Consider the following 14,750-nt stretch of genomic DNA (forward strand, 5'->3'; position numbering starts at 1 on the left):
AGTCCAACTCATCCAGGTCAACCAGGTTTCCCAAACTAAAATCGTCCCATAAGCCTGTGCTTGGCTCATATCCCTCAAAACCTTTCCTGTACATGTATCTGTCCAAATATCTTTTTAATGTTGTGACTTTACTAATCTCTACCACTTCCTCTGGCAGTTCTTTCCATATATGCACCACCCTCTGTGTGGAAAAATTTGCCCCTCAGGTCCCTTTTAAATCTTTCCCCTCTTACCTTAAACCCATGGCCTCTAGTTTTGAACTCCCCCCACCCTAGGGAAAATACCTTGGCTATTCACCTTATGAATGCCTATCATGACTTTACAAAGCTCTACAAGGTCACCCCTCAACTTCAAATGCTCCAGGGATGTAAGTCCCAGCCTACCCAGCTGCTCCTTATAACTCAAACCCTCCAGTACCAGTAACATCCTTGTACATATTTTCTGAATTCTCTCCAACTTTATAACATCCTACCTATAGCAGGGCATCCAAAATAGTATTCAGTACTACAAATGTTGCTTCATAGAGACATAGAGATGTACAGCATGGAAACAGACCCTTCGGTCCAATTCGTCCAGACCGACCAGATATCCCAACCCAATCTAGTCACACCTGCCAGCACCCGGCCCATATCCCTCCAAACCCTTCCTATTCTCATATCCATCCAGGTGCCTTTTAAATGTTGCAATTGTACCAGCCTCCACCACTTCCTCTGGCAGCTCATTCCTACATGCACCACCCTCTGCGTTAAAAAGTTGCCCCTTTTATCTCTTTCCTCTCTCACCCTAAACCTATGCCCTCCAGTTCTGAACTCCCCCAACCCAGGGGAATACCTTGCCTATTTATTCTATCCATGCCCCTCTACATTCTTTACAACCACAACATGATGCCCCACTCCTGAACTCGATGCTCTGACCAGTGAAGGAAAGTGTGCCAAATGCTTTCTTCACCATCCTCTTTACCTGTGCCACCACTCTGAAGGAACTATGTACCTGAATCCCTAGGTCTCGCTGTTGGACAGCACTCCCCAAGGCACTATAATTAACTGTATAATTCCTGCCCTGGTTTGTCCTACTAAAATGCAAACCTCTCATCTGAATTAAAATCCATCTTCTGTTCCTCAGACCACTGGCCCAGCTGATCAAGATCCCATTGTGCTCTTAGACAACTTTCTTCATTATCTACTATACCACCAATTTTGGTGTCATCCACAACTTACCAACCATGCTTCCTATATTCTCATTCAAACTGTTTATATAAATGGCAATAGTGGACCCAGCACCAATCCTTGCAGCACACTACTGGTCACAGGCTTCCAGTCCAAAAGATGACCCTCTACCATCACCCTCTGTCTCCTACCATCAATCCAATTTTGTTTCCAATTGGCTTGCTCTCCCTGGATCCCGTGTGATCTAACTTTACTAACCAGTCTAGCATGTGGAACCTTACTTCTTTCCCAGCTGTTAAACTCTCTGACCATTTCTTTATGTGCACTGATTGATATGGGAAGGCTTAATAGCTGAGATGGTTTGATATGTGGATCAGATTAAGGTTAAAAGCACAAAGTTTGATTCCTATTCCAGTTGCAGCAAACATGGACCTGCCTTTGTGCCCCAACTGGGATAAAAAGTCACGGCACTTTGCAAATAATCATCAAGGTCCTCCTTCAAGCAAAGATCTCAAGAAGAGTGATTGATGTAGTGCACCACAGTATGGGGGTCAAAAATTACTATACAATACTCAAAATAAATGGGACAAGAAGCAGATTGTTAGAGGAATGTGCATTTTGATATTTTCAAGGAATAAAAGGTGGCAAAAACATTACTCATCAGGTATAACATTTTAAGATTAATGTTTTTGTTTTTATCTTTTTAAGCCATTCTTCCATTGAAGAATTGGAGGGATCGAAGAAGTTTTATCAATCCCACAACCGATTTTTGAAACTGGTATTTGCTGTGTATAATGTCATTGCTGCTTATTCAGAGTTGACCTGCTACTTCATCATTATCTTGAACAATATGATCTCTGCCTCTGTAATCACACTCTTTCTTCCCATTCTGATGTTCCTCTGGGCAATGCTTTCAATTCCTCGGCCCAGCAAACGATTTTGGATGACAGCAATCATCTACACTGAGGTGAGCTGAAGAGAGATCGCATATTGCTCATTGTACAAATTTACATGTTTTATGCTTTATGTAGTTGAAAAATTGTTTTTATTCCCTGCGTAATACTTATGATCTTACCAGCTTTCCTGTGTGTTAATATAAGGTGTATACATGTGACAAATGGAGTTGGACAAAAAGGAACTGTGTTTCAATACAATCCATTATAACACTGTAATTCACACATTAAGGACCAGTCTTGCCTCAGTCATAGCAAGCCACCTTCATTCTTGAGTTAGTAAGCTGGGATTCTGAGCAATATTTATCCATCAGCCAGCTGTGAAAAATAGATAATATGTTCATTTAGACAATGGTTGTTTTTGGAACCTTGCTAATTACGCGTTGTCTGCTACAGTTCCCTAGAATTGCGACAGTGACTTTTAATCAGAGACAATTAATTGGGTATAAGGTATTTGTATTGAAGTTTTATTTGAAACCCCTGAGCTTGTTGTACTCTGATTTGTTTTACTTAGTGAACATTTCAGGTAATGACAATATGAAGATCAATGTGGGCATTAATTGTTATCACGACTATGATATTTTCCTGCATAATATTCAGTGTTCTTAAGTTTCAGCATTTTAATGCAAGTTCAGGTGTAACCTGCTTTCGTTTCACTTTGCAGGTGATGGTGGTCATTAAATACTTATTCCAATTTGGGTTCTTCCCTTGGAACAACTCCTACGTCATTTCATTGAATGAAGACAAGCCATTCTTCCCTCCACGTATTCTCGGTTTGGAGAAGACTGATGGTTATGTTAAATATGATCTGATTCAGCTGCTGGCACTTTTGTTCCATCAGTCACTACTAAAGGTTACATACTATAACTTTCAATAGCGTTGATAAAACAATCATTTGTTTAGTGAATTAGCAACTACTAATAACATACACAAAGGTGCTTTTCAAAATCTTAGCCTGGTTTACATTAATTTTCCAGTGACAAATGAGAATGAATTTATAGGCAGGAAAAGGAACAATGTGTTAAGACCATTTGCAATAGACTGAAATAGTCTTTAGGATAGGTCTACATTTTTCAAAATTGAGCTCCTGTTTCAATTTGGAGAATGTTTGGGTTATGTGGCATAAGCAGAAGTTCCTCACCGGTCCCTCAGTCAGCTTTAAAATATTTAGATCTTTATCTCACGTGAATGAGCAAAAGTAAAATCAGGGCTCAGTGATATCTTGCCACATTTTCTGTCTGCTTTTTTGAATTCCATCAGGGATCAGAATTCTTTTTCTTTCCTGAGGAGCCCTCTTGGGATTTTTTGAACTACTACTACTACTATTTTGATTTCTAAGGGAAGTTTCTCATTCCACTGGTAGGTGAGGCTGTCACATTGTAACAATATCTTCTGTACACTTCTTGACTTATATTCTGACTCAACCAGAAGCAGAATTGGAATAATTCATCAATAGTCTTGATAATTATCAACTCTCCATTAAACTTAAAACCATAACATACGAGAAAAATATCAATTTTGAGACACCACCTAGGATTTAAATTGGTACAACACAACAGGTGTAAGTTAACAACAGTTTTTATTTATCAATTTAATTAACATACACTTCTCCAGCCAAAAAGCCACCAGCCTGTACCCACCTTCTGAAGGCTGCTGGGCTCACTACTAATGCACTTTCATTGCCTGTACACAAAGCTTTTTGTTCTCATCAGGTAGTTAGAAATCTATTTACTGAATCTCAGAATTAATTTTAATAATTGATATTTAATTAATTTAATTGTAACAATATTTTAATAATTAATTTAATAGTTACTAATTTAAGAATGTTCATTGCAATAGAATCTATCTTATTTTTTCCAGGAATTATAGCTCCTCAACTTTGTCAGCCCGAAACTATACATTCTACATTCATTTGCAAGAATTCATTACCTCACTGACTTAATGTTTTCTTGGATCCCAGTTAGCTGAGTATTTCTTTGACTCATTTAAAACTGTTTTATCATCTTTGTGCCTTCCTAGTTTTTTTCCCTTTTAGCTCCCCCAACCAATCCTTGCAACTTTGCCATTAAATCCCTTTCTCCCTTGCAACCCTCTTCTTCCATTGTACGTCCTTTAGCAAGCACCCACCTTTCCCAAACGTGACAGGAAACCTACCTCTGATTGAGGAGTGAGACCCCACCATTTCCATCCATTCAACTTACTGAGATGATCTCTGAATTGTAATTGAAATCCTCTACCAGAAACCTACTGTGGCTGTACTTACACCACACTGACTGCAACCATTGTGATAGACAGCTCACCTCCTCTAAGGGCAATTATAACTGGTAGTGTTGTCAGTGCTTTCCACAGCCTATGAACTAAATATAAAAGAGGTATTCCTTACCTGGGGGATGTCCAGCTCGAGACTGCACTGCACCTCACCAGTCTGATGTACATAAAACCTTCAGGTTTAATGTCAGTCTGCTGCTCCATTGTAGACCTTGCTCCCGTGCAGACAGGTCAAGATGATCTGATTCTTGCCGTATTTCATCAAGATGCAGTAAAACCTCACTCAAAGTTATTCTGGATTGCATTATGTATGTATTTATAAATAAATCATCACACAGCGAAAGCACTGATTTGTTTTCCCCACCCCACACTTACAAATGCTGTAATTTTCCACCATTCTATTTTCAGCGGTATGGACTATGGGATGATCAGGAAGTTCAAAAGAAAAAGGACATTATGAAAGAAAAGGAGGCCATCAAAGAATCACAGGATGCAAACCAGGACCCAGCTGCAGATGACCACGTTTCTGACCTAGAACCAATACAGGAAGTAAAAAAGAGCAGATTTCGTTTTAGGAGGAGAAAACAAACCAAAGGTTAGAAGGTTTTAGAAACAATGTTGCCAGACTTGAGAATATTCCTTAAAACAAATTTAATAAACTCCTGTTTTAACCTCTGAAATTTGCATACATCTGAGCTAATTCAGATGTTGGTGTTTCAAACATTTTAATCCACATGTCAAATCACTGAGTTACACTAAACCAATACAAATTATTTCCCCCCATTTTTGCCTTGGACTTCTGCTAATTTACTTTACTTCTTAAATATTTGAAAGAATTTGCTCCCTTTCATTCCTTTCCATTCTGAAAACATGCATTCTTACAGTTCCATGGATGCTGCAAACACTTCAGTATCCAAGTGTTTTCAAAGAATGGAAGAGTCTCATCCATGAATCATTCTAGCAAATCTATGCTAAACTGTCTCCAAATTAAACTGCCTCCAGATTAAACTCTCTCCACATTTTTCCTAAAATGTGCACTTTTCCAGTTGTTCCAATACTCCAGTTGAGGCTAAACCATTGTGTGATGAAGCCACAAAATCTGCCCTGTTTGGGATTTTAAACATCAGAGTTGGCTCCATACTTTTTTGAGAGGGGGGGGGAGAATCAATCAGGTTCTACCCACTGCTGGGAATGTTCTCAAGCTGCTGGCATGTGGAATGAATTGGAAAGCCATCTGATGTTACTCTCACTTATTCTCCACCCCCCCCCCCCCCCACCACCACCCCAACTGCCACCATCAGTCCCCCTACCCCATCTTCTCTCACAACCACCACTGGCTCTCAAATTCAGCAGAGCACACTACAATTTTGTCATGATCATTGGTATCCATCTTGTGTGATTTGTTGCTAGATGTCTACATCAGTTTTAGAATTCCTGTCTTTCTCACTAGACAAAAATATAAATATTTTAATTGCAGTCCAAATCAATGTGCAAGGGAGAGTTTTAGGCAATTGCACCACAATGAAGGCACTAACAAACACAAAGACAACTTAAGTGCATGAGAAATGGAAATTGGATAAGATGTTGGATCTGTGAACCTGCTCCACATTTCAACCAGACCATGGTTGATCTTCTAGCTAAACATCTCCTTCCCACTATATTATCATATTCTTTAATTTTATTAATAACCAAGAATCCGTTGTGGGCGGCACGGTGGTACAGTGGTTAGCACTGCTGCCTCACCGCGCCAGAGACCTGGGTTCAATTCCCGCCTCAGGCGACTGACTGTGTGGAGTCTCCCCGTGTCTGCGTGGGCTTCCTCCGGGTGCTCCGGTTTCCTCCCACAGTCCAAAGATGTGCAGGTCAGGTGAATTAGCCATGCTAAATTGCCCGTAGTGTTAGGTTAGGGGTGTGGGTGGGTTACGCTTTGGCAGGTCGGTGTGGACTTGTTTGCCCGAAGGGCCTGTTTCCACACTGTAATGTAATCTAATGTTATGGTTCTGTTCGCCGAGCTGTGGATGAGTGCCATGCCTCTAGGAATTTCCTGGTTGTTCTCTGCTCTCTAGGAATTCCTAGAGGCATGGCACTCATCCACAGATTCAATCAATAAGCACATCGTTCTGGACCCAATATACTGACCACTGCAACGGACAGCTGGAACTGACAACCGGAAGCGGCAGAGACAAACCACTATAAATGCCGGAGGAAAGATCACAGAAGCGCTTCACAGGAGGCTCCCAAGCACTGAGGATGTCACCTAGACAGGGGATGAAACGTCTGCAACACAAATTCCCAGCTCAGCGAACAGAACCACAACAATGAGCACCCGAACTACAAATCTTCTCTCAAACTTTGAACCAAGAATCTATTAATCTCTGTCTTGAGTATACTCAGCAACTGAGCAAGCACAGTTCTCTAGGATGGAGAATTGCAAAGATTCACAATTGTTTGAAGAATTTAGAACTGAGTTAGCAGATGTGGGACTGATTCTGGATTAGTGGTGCTGGAAGAGCACAGCAATTCAGGCAGCATCCGAGGACAGGCAAAATCGACATTTCGGGCAAAAGCCCTTCATCAGGAATAAAGGCAGAGAGCCTGAAGCATGGAGAGATAAGCTAGAGGAGGGTGGGGGTGGGGAGAGAGTAGCATAGAGTACAATAGGTCAGTGGGGAAGGAGATGAAGGTGATAGGTCAGGGAAGAGAGGGTGGAGTGGATAGGTGGAAAACGAGCTGGGCAGGTCGGACAAGTCCGGACAGGTCAGGGGATCGAGTTTCTGGAGGTTAGAAGCTAGGATGAGGTGGGGGAAGGGGAAATGAGGAAACTGTTAAAATCCACATTGATGCCCTGGAGTTTAAGTGTTCCGAGGCGGAAGATGAGGCATTCTTCCTCCAGGCGTCTGGTGGTGAAGGAGCGGCGGTGGAGGAGGCCCAGCACCTCCATATCCTCGGCAGAGTGGGAGGGGGAGTTGAAATGTTGAGCCACGGGGCGATTTGGTTGATTGGTGCGGGTGTCTCGGAGATGTTAGGACAGAACGCCCCTGGTGCTCGGACCTGACCAGGTAGTCACGGATGGAACGGTCTTTGCGGAAGGCGGAGAGGGGTGGGGAGGGAGATATATCCCTGGTGGTGGGGTCTGTTTGGAGGTGGCGGAAATGTCGGCGGATGATTTGGTTTATGCGAAGGTTGGTAGGGTGGAAGGTGAGCACCAGGGGCGTTCTGTCCTTGTTGCGGTTGGAGGGGTTGGAAAACGTCGATTTTGCCTGTCCTCGGATGCTGCCTGAATTGCTGTGCTCTTCCAGCACCACTAATCCAGAATCTGGTTTCCAGCATCTGCAGTCATTGTTTTTACCTCGTTGATTTTAACCCTAGATGTAGGACTGAGTTGAGGAGGAACAACTTCTTCGAAAGGGTTGTGAATCTGTAGAATTCCCTGCCCAGTGAAGCAGTTGAGGCTACCTTGTTGAAGATTTTTAAGCCAAAGATGGATTGAATTTTGAACAGTCAAGAAATTAAGAGTTATGGTGAGCAGGTGGGTAAGTGAAGCTGAGTCTAGAAAAGGATCAGCCATGATCTTTTTGAATAGGGGAGCAGGCTCCATGGGCCAGATGGCCTACTCTTGCTCCTAGTTCTTATGTTCTTATTTAAAAAACACTGCCTTGCTGAACCACAGTTGTAAATTGCTGACCTCTTATCTAGTGACTCAGTTCAAGATTCCTCAGTGGCAGAAAAATGTTCTCCAGCATCAAACTTGTCAAGCTGCTTAAGAATTTTATGTATTTCAGTTTGATCACTTCTGCTAAACTCCAGAAAATGTAGACTAATCTATTAAATCACAGCTCTTATGTCAAGTCCCTCACTCAGAAGTCTCTGCACTTCCTCTAGATCAAGTATGTCCTTCCTTAAGTATGGAGAACAAAACCATACATAGATTTGCAAGCATGACATCTCAATACCTTATAGATTCCTTTGTTTTTGTACAGCAAATCCTTTATAACCAGAGCTTCCCAAACAGTTGCTTTCCTAATAGCTTACTGTACCTTGTTATGATCACAGCTGATGGAGTTACTGTGCATATCAAATGCCAGAATGAAATCTGATTTGTTTTTAGTTTTCATTAATACAGTGGTCAGTCACTGAAACATAGTCAAATGAGGCTGCAGAGTTTCTTTAACAATAGAACAGAAGTTTATAACACAAAAGAAGTTATAAATAAAAGGCAAGCTACAAAAGTATAGAGCACAGGACCATCTTAAAACACACAATAAAACAAAGTTTTCAACTTATTTTCCAAAATCATTAATTTACAAAGATTCAAATCTAGAGGATGTACACTCTATCGCTCAACTCCTTTCAGATTTCACTTAAATGACTCCTACTAATTTCTTTGCCATGGACTGCGGAGACAATTCAGTGAATCTTTTCCAAATCTGCTAACATGAACTCTTCAACAATTCGATCAGTGGTGCTGGAAGAGCACAGCAATTCAGGCAGCATCCGACGAGCGACAAAATCGACGTTTCGAGCAAAAGCCCTTCATCAGGAATAAAGGCAGAGAGCCTGAAGCGTGGAGAGATAAGCTAGAGAAGGGTGTGGGTGGGGATAAAGTAGCATAGAGTACAATAGGTGAGTGGGGGAGGAGATGAAGGTGATAGGTCAGGGAGGAGAGGGTGGAGTGGATAGGTGGAAAAGGAGCTAGGCAGGTCGGACAAGTCCGGACAGGTCAAGGGGACAGTGCGGGCTGGAAGTTTGAAACTAGGATGAGGTGGGGGAAGGGGAAATGAGGAAGCTGTTGAAGTCCACATTGATGCCCTGGGGTTGAGGCATGCACTGAAGCAAATGTGGCTATGGTACCGAGTTTGTTTCATGACATGGTTGAAGAGCTTCAGGGCAGAGGAAATGACCTGGGAGTGGGCTACTTTCTCCCCACCCCCACCCTCCTCTAGTTTATCTCTCCACGCTTCAGGCTCTCTGCCTTTATTCCTAATGAAGGGCTTTTGCCCGAAACGTCGATTTTGCTGCTCGTCAGATGCTGCCTGAATTGCTGTGCTCTTACAGCACCACTGATCCAGAATCTGGTTTCCAGCATCTGCAGTCATTGTTTTTACCTCTTCAACAATTCTGACAGCCTAAGCTTTCTCTGTTCTAATAACCTGCAGATTTCTAACCAAACTCTTCTAGTTTGGAAATTAGACAAGTGCAACTTTCCTGCTGAGGTGATTGTGCTTTTCATGAACTGTCCTATACACCTCTAAGGAGAGAAAGCTAGATTTTCTTCTGACTCCAGTCAGGTCTCTGTTGAGCTGCCTTAAACACTTCCAATCTCAATGTCTTCTAAACTCAAATCCATCCTTGTTCTGAACTGAAAGCAAGTTAATGGTCTTCTCTGTGTACTCTACCTGTTGTAAACCCTGCAGTAAAAACATCAACATTTGTTCATAGTCACCTGCTCTCTGACATATACTGGATTAGGTCACTGATCTGGAAGGAGTCTCTGACCTTTTCTTTATTAAGAAAAAGTAACTGAAGTCATATGCCACTATTTTGGCATTCAAACTCCAAAAATGATATGAATATACATATAAATCACACCTCTCTTGTCACAACCTGTGCATTAATTTTCTATGATTCATATACGATGAACCACTCAGTACATAAGTCTAATATGGAATATTTTGATTTTGTTTAAAGATTTATGCTGTGCAGTTAAATCCAGAATATCATGTATATAGCAATGTATTTGGGATTTTCCTGTATGGCCTACATAAAATAATATCATAACTTGACCCATGAATGGAAGTAAACTCTCTTTATTGCAAAAGAGTTCATCAGTCTGTGTCATGGAATTGCAATTAAGGAGCTTGAAGTAATTTAAGACCTTCTGAAGTATGCTATAAGGTGAAATGCTTTATTAAGAAATATTATCCTTTCAGAGAAAGAACATTCTTCTCGGAAGCCCAAAAAGAAACCTAGCAGAAAAGAAAAGGCAGGCAAAAAACTGAAGGAATTTGGAATGAAAGTAAAACATTTTCTCTTCCAGATGTAAGTGCCCATGGTTTTATGTTTCTGTAACCAAGGAGATTTTAAAGGGTGATTTCAATTAAGGTGCAAAATATGAAATTTATTTTAAATTGAGTTTAATCAACCCATTTAAATCACACTGGAATAGAGAAATTAAGGAAATCTACACTATTTAAGATCTGCTTAAATTAAGTTTGAGTCTAAACCAAAATTAACAAAGGCAGTAGAAATTGTCACAGGACTCAATGCTATTCTGCAATGGTGAGTTGACCTATCATTCTAATGTAAACCTATACGATTAACTGATTGAATAACAACTTAGGCGTATATGTAGGGATATGTAACACAACAGCTTATAAGGCCGATGTCCAGGGCACTGTGCAAAGATGGAACTCCCTGATAAAAGTTACAATACAGAAAAACTCCATTTGCATACTATTATTAATTCACTGTCTCAGCCTTCAGTATGCGTTTCATTACTTACTTGTTCTTTAATTAGATGGGACGAGGAGCAACAGGGGTGGGAGTGTGCAGTGGGTGTGGCCCAAATGTCCTTTGTGCCCAAGGTCCCCAGCATTTGAAATTTGTCTGTGCATGCATCCCTGTTGTAGGCTGTGTTACTGCTTGAGGGTGGAATTTTCACAGGTAAGAAAAAGTGGCTCAGAAAATGCGTGTGGGGAAGCGGCTAACCACTATGCAGTTGTTGGGTTAGTAATTTAATAAAATCAAACAGCTCATTAGAGGCTGATGTAACTTGCAGTTCCAGATTTGACAATCAGTGCTGTACACCTGTTTCCAAGCATGTCAACAAATCACCAGGCTCACTGAGATGAATCCACAGCAGGAAAAGCACCTTCAGGCTGGGAAATCTCTGATCAATGAAACAGGAGAGAGACTACTGGTCACTGCAGTCACCCTGATGAGTGATTTCACCCTTTCCACCTTCACCCACAGGTCACTCCCTTAGATAAAAGAGAGAAAACAAAGGTGCATGTGTTCATAACAGCCTATGTAGAGAAAAGGGAAATATTTTGTGTTTGTGTGTGTGCGCGCGCGTGCAAGGAGACTGATGATTGAGTGAAAATGCAAGCTGTATTCTGGGGAATAGTATAGAAGAAAGAGTTGGGAAGGCAGAGCTTGGGTTTGGCATCTGGCAGTGTCATGTCCTCTTGAGGTGTTCGATCTTAGAGTCATAAATCTTCAGTTTGGAGGGAGAGCAGCTTGCTGCTGACTCCCATCCAAACCTGCTTGGTTAGAGAGGCTGATTTCGTCCTTGATAAAGTTCACCTAATACCACACGCTTTGGATTCCTCAGCGTGGCCTCAAGACTGAGAGTTCCAGGGAGAAGCCTTCACAATGCTGCTCTCCATTCCTGTTGTTACTGCAGCCCCAAAGTTCCAGTGCTACTGGAGTAACATTCATAACACATACTGTGGTCCCTATAATTAAAAATCCTTGCTTTGTAGAACCAGTATGTCATTCTACCTGCCTCTGCCAATTGACTGGGAGATTGGTGGTTTGCTACCCCTCTGGCTTATTTAGTGTTTCAGCAAATTCAGTTTCTTCATTCAGGTTCCTGACCCAAAGGGATGCTTTCATTTGGTCAGAAACTAATCCATAAAAATTCTGCAACATGAGTCAGAAAGCAGTAATGAACCAACTGAGAGGTTCTGATTAAAATACAGCTAATGTATTTTTAGTCAATTAAAATTAAATAAAAACCATTTTAGATTGACAGTTAGTCGTACAACTGACACTTCACGATTTGTTGAGAACAAATTTACTCCTCAGTTTGGAAAAAGAAAATTGGAGTTGAGGTTGTCCATAGATAACTCTTGTTAGCTAGCTAATGTCTTTCAGTTTGGGAAACAAAGGAAATAATTGAAATAAATAGAATACCTTCCCTGATACTTGATAAGCAAATGGATACTTTCCCTTTAAAAATCTTTGGAAACCTATAATAAAACTGGTAATCAATGCTAATATGATCTTTTGGTTTTGCTTTCTGGTCTCCATGATTCTCATGGGAAAGTAATCTTTCTGTACCTGCTTTCAGAAAGGACCATGGTCTATCTGTACGAGGTGTTATTTTTATTCATTCATGGACGTGGAAATTGCTGACTACATCAGCATTTATTGCCCATCCCTAACTGCTCCTTTAAGAAGGTAGTGGTGAGCTGATTTCTTGAACCATTACAGTCCATAAGGTGTAAGTACATTACTATTAGGAAGGGAGTTCCAGCATTTTCACCCAGTGACATTGAAGGAACAGCAATATATTTCCAGGACAAAATGGCATGCAGCTTGAAGGAGAATCAGTATGTGCTGGTGGTGCCATGCAGTTACTGCCCTTGTTCTTGAAGGAAAATTCATTAAAACAGAAAAATAACACATACTAGTCCAACTCATCTTGCACACTTCAAAATGGAGGTCCAGAAAGACCACTCATTTCCCTGGATTTGTAGCGATCATGGGTTTGGGAGGGACTTTCTAAGGAACCTCTGTGAATTTCTGCAGTGCACCTTGTAGATGGTACACATTGCTACCATTGTGTCTGTGGGTGCGGTGCTAATCTAATGGACTGCTCTGTCCATTACTCTGACTAATCTAATGCACTGCTCGTCCATGCTCTGACTGCTCTGTGTAACATAATTATTGGAGCTGTGCCTAGTCAGGCAAACAGGGAGTATTCCATCACACTTCTGAGCTGTGCATTGTAGACTTTGGGAGTCAGAAAGTGAACTCCTCTGTGCAAAATCTTTAGCCTCTGAACTGCAGCTGAAGCCACAATATTTACAGTATATGGCAGGCTCAGTTCTATTCCTGGTCAATGGTAACCTGAGGACGATGATGTTGAGGGATTCAGTAATACTAAGACTTTGAATATCAAGAAGCGATGATTGGTTTCTCTCTCGTTGGAGATGGCCATTGCCTGGCACATGTGGCCCAAATGTTACTTGTTATTGTCAATACAAGCCTGGATGTTGTCCAAGTCTTGTTGTGTTTGGACACATTTTCAGGAGCTGAGACACCGCAAATGGATCTGAATGTTGTGCAACCATTAGTGACATGATGGACCAGGCCAGACCCTCTCAAAACATTTCAAGAAAGAAGCCCAGACCCTAACTTTGCTAGTTGTTTTAAGCATGTGTATAATGGATATTCCAGGAGTGATGCAGATGGACCAACCACTTAGTTTTAATCAAAACAGAATTTATTTGCAAGATTACCAACAAAAGAGAACAGAAAATAGAATAACTTAACCTATCTGAAAACCCAATAGATTATCCCAACTTAATGATGCTGTTCCAAATACTTACAACAATCCCCATGAGCATCCCTTGGCACAAAAAGTAAAATCAAACAAAGACTTTTACAGGAGAGAAGTCAGAGAGAGGCATGGAACATGTTCTTCCATGTATCTGTTTCTTGGATCAGCAGCCTCAAAACTGCCTGACTGCTTTCAGTGAACAGCCAAATTGCCAAAACCAAATCAAAGCTGAGCTGGGGAAACAGGCCACTCCCCTTTTTCTTGAAACGTGAAAGCCCTTTGCCTGAGGCAGTATCTGTTAGCTATAATTAAATTGGTCCTAAAGCCTATTCAAACCAGACTTTTTGGAATCACTGCTTTTACGACCTCTCTGGGGAAAAAAAAGCCAAGGACACCATAACCTTGTTAAAGGAGCAGCAGCATCACAGTAAACATCTCCATTTCTGACCTTTTGATGGAGGGAAGGTCACTGATGAAGCAGCTAAAAATGATTGGGCCTAGGATGTTACTCCAAAAACTCCTGAAGTATGGGACTGAGGTGATTGATATTCAATAGCCACAACCATATTTCTTTTGTGCAAATTATGATTCCAACTCATTGAAACAAGTTTTGGTAGGGCTTTTTGATGTCATGCTCCATCGAATGGTGTCTGGTCTCAAGAGTAGTCACTCTCATCTCTTGGAGTTCAGCTCTTTAGTCCACGTTTGGACCAAAGCTGTAAAGAGGTCAACAGCTAAGTGGTCCTAGGGGACCCCAAACTGGGCATCAATGAGCAGGCTGTTCCTTTGCACGTGCACTACAGTTGTTATGGAGGATTTTAACATGCAGGTAGACTGGGAGAATCAGGATGGTATTGGGCCACAAGAAAGAGACTTTGTGGAGTGCCTCAGAGATGGATTCTTAGAGCAGCTGGTGCTGGAGCCGACCAGGGAAAAGGGAATTCTGGATCTGGTATTGTGTAACGAACCAGAATTGCTCAGAGACCTCGAAGTGAAGGAGCCATTGGGAAGTAGTGACCATAATACAATAAGCTTCAATCTGCAATTTGAGAGGGAGAGGGTACAGTCAGAAGT

General features: G+C 41.5%; 1 protein-coding gene across 1 annotated transcript in view; it reads left to right on the top strand.

Moving 5' to 3' along the window:
• piezo1 (piezo-type mechanosensitive ion channel component 1) overlaps positions 1-14,750 on the top strand; it is a 263,867-nt gene that overhangs the window by 212,145 nt on the left and 36,972 nt on the right. The window contains exons 39-42 of the mRNA XM_043707516.1: positions 1,875-2,133; positions 2,784-2,972; positions 4,796-4,982; positions 10,318-10,426. Of these exons, the coding sequence (XP_043563451.1) occupies positions 1,875-2,133; positions 2,784-2,972; positions 4,796-4,982; positions 10,318-10,426 (744 nt within the window). The remainder of the gene's footprint in view (positions 1-1,874; positions 2,134-2,783; positions 2,973-4,795; positions 4,983-10,317; positions 10,427-14,750) is intronic.

This window comes from Chiloscyllium plagiosum, chromosome 17 (assembly GCF_004010195.1).
Source record: "Chiloscyllium plagiosum isolate BGI_BamShark_2017 chromosome 17, ASM401019v2, whole genome shotgun sequence".
Lineage (NCBI taxonomy): Eukaryota > Metazoa > Chordata > Chondrichthyes > Orectolobiformes > Hemiscylliidae > Chiloscyllium > Chiloscyllium plagiosum.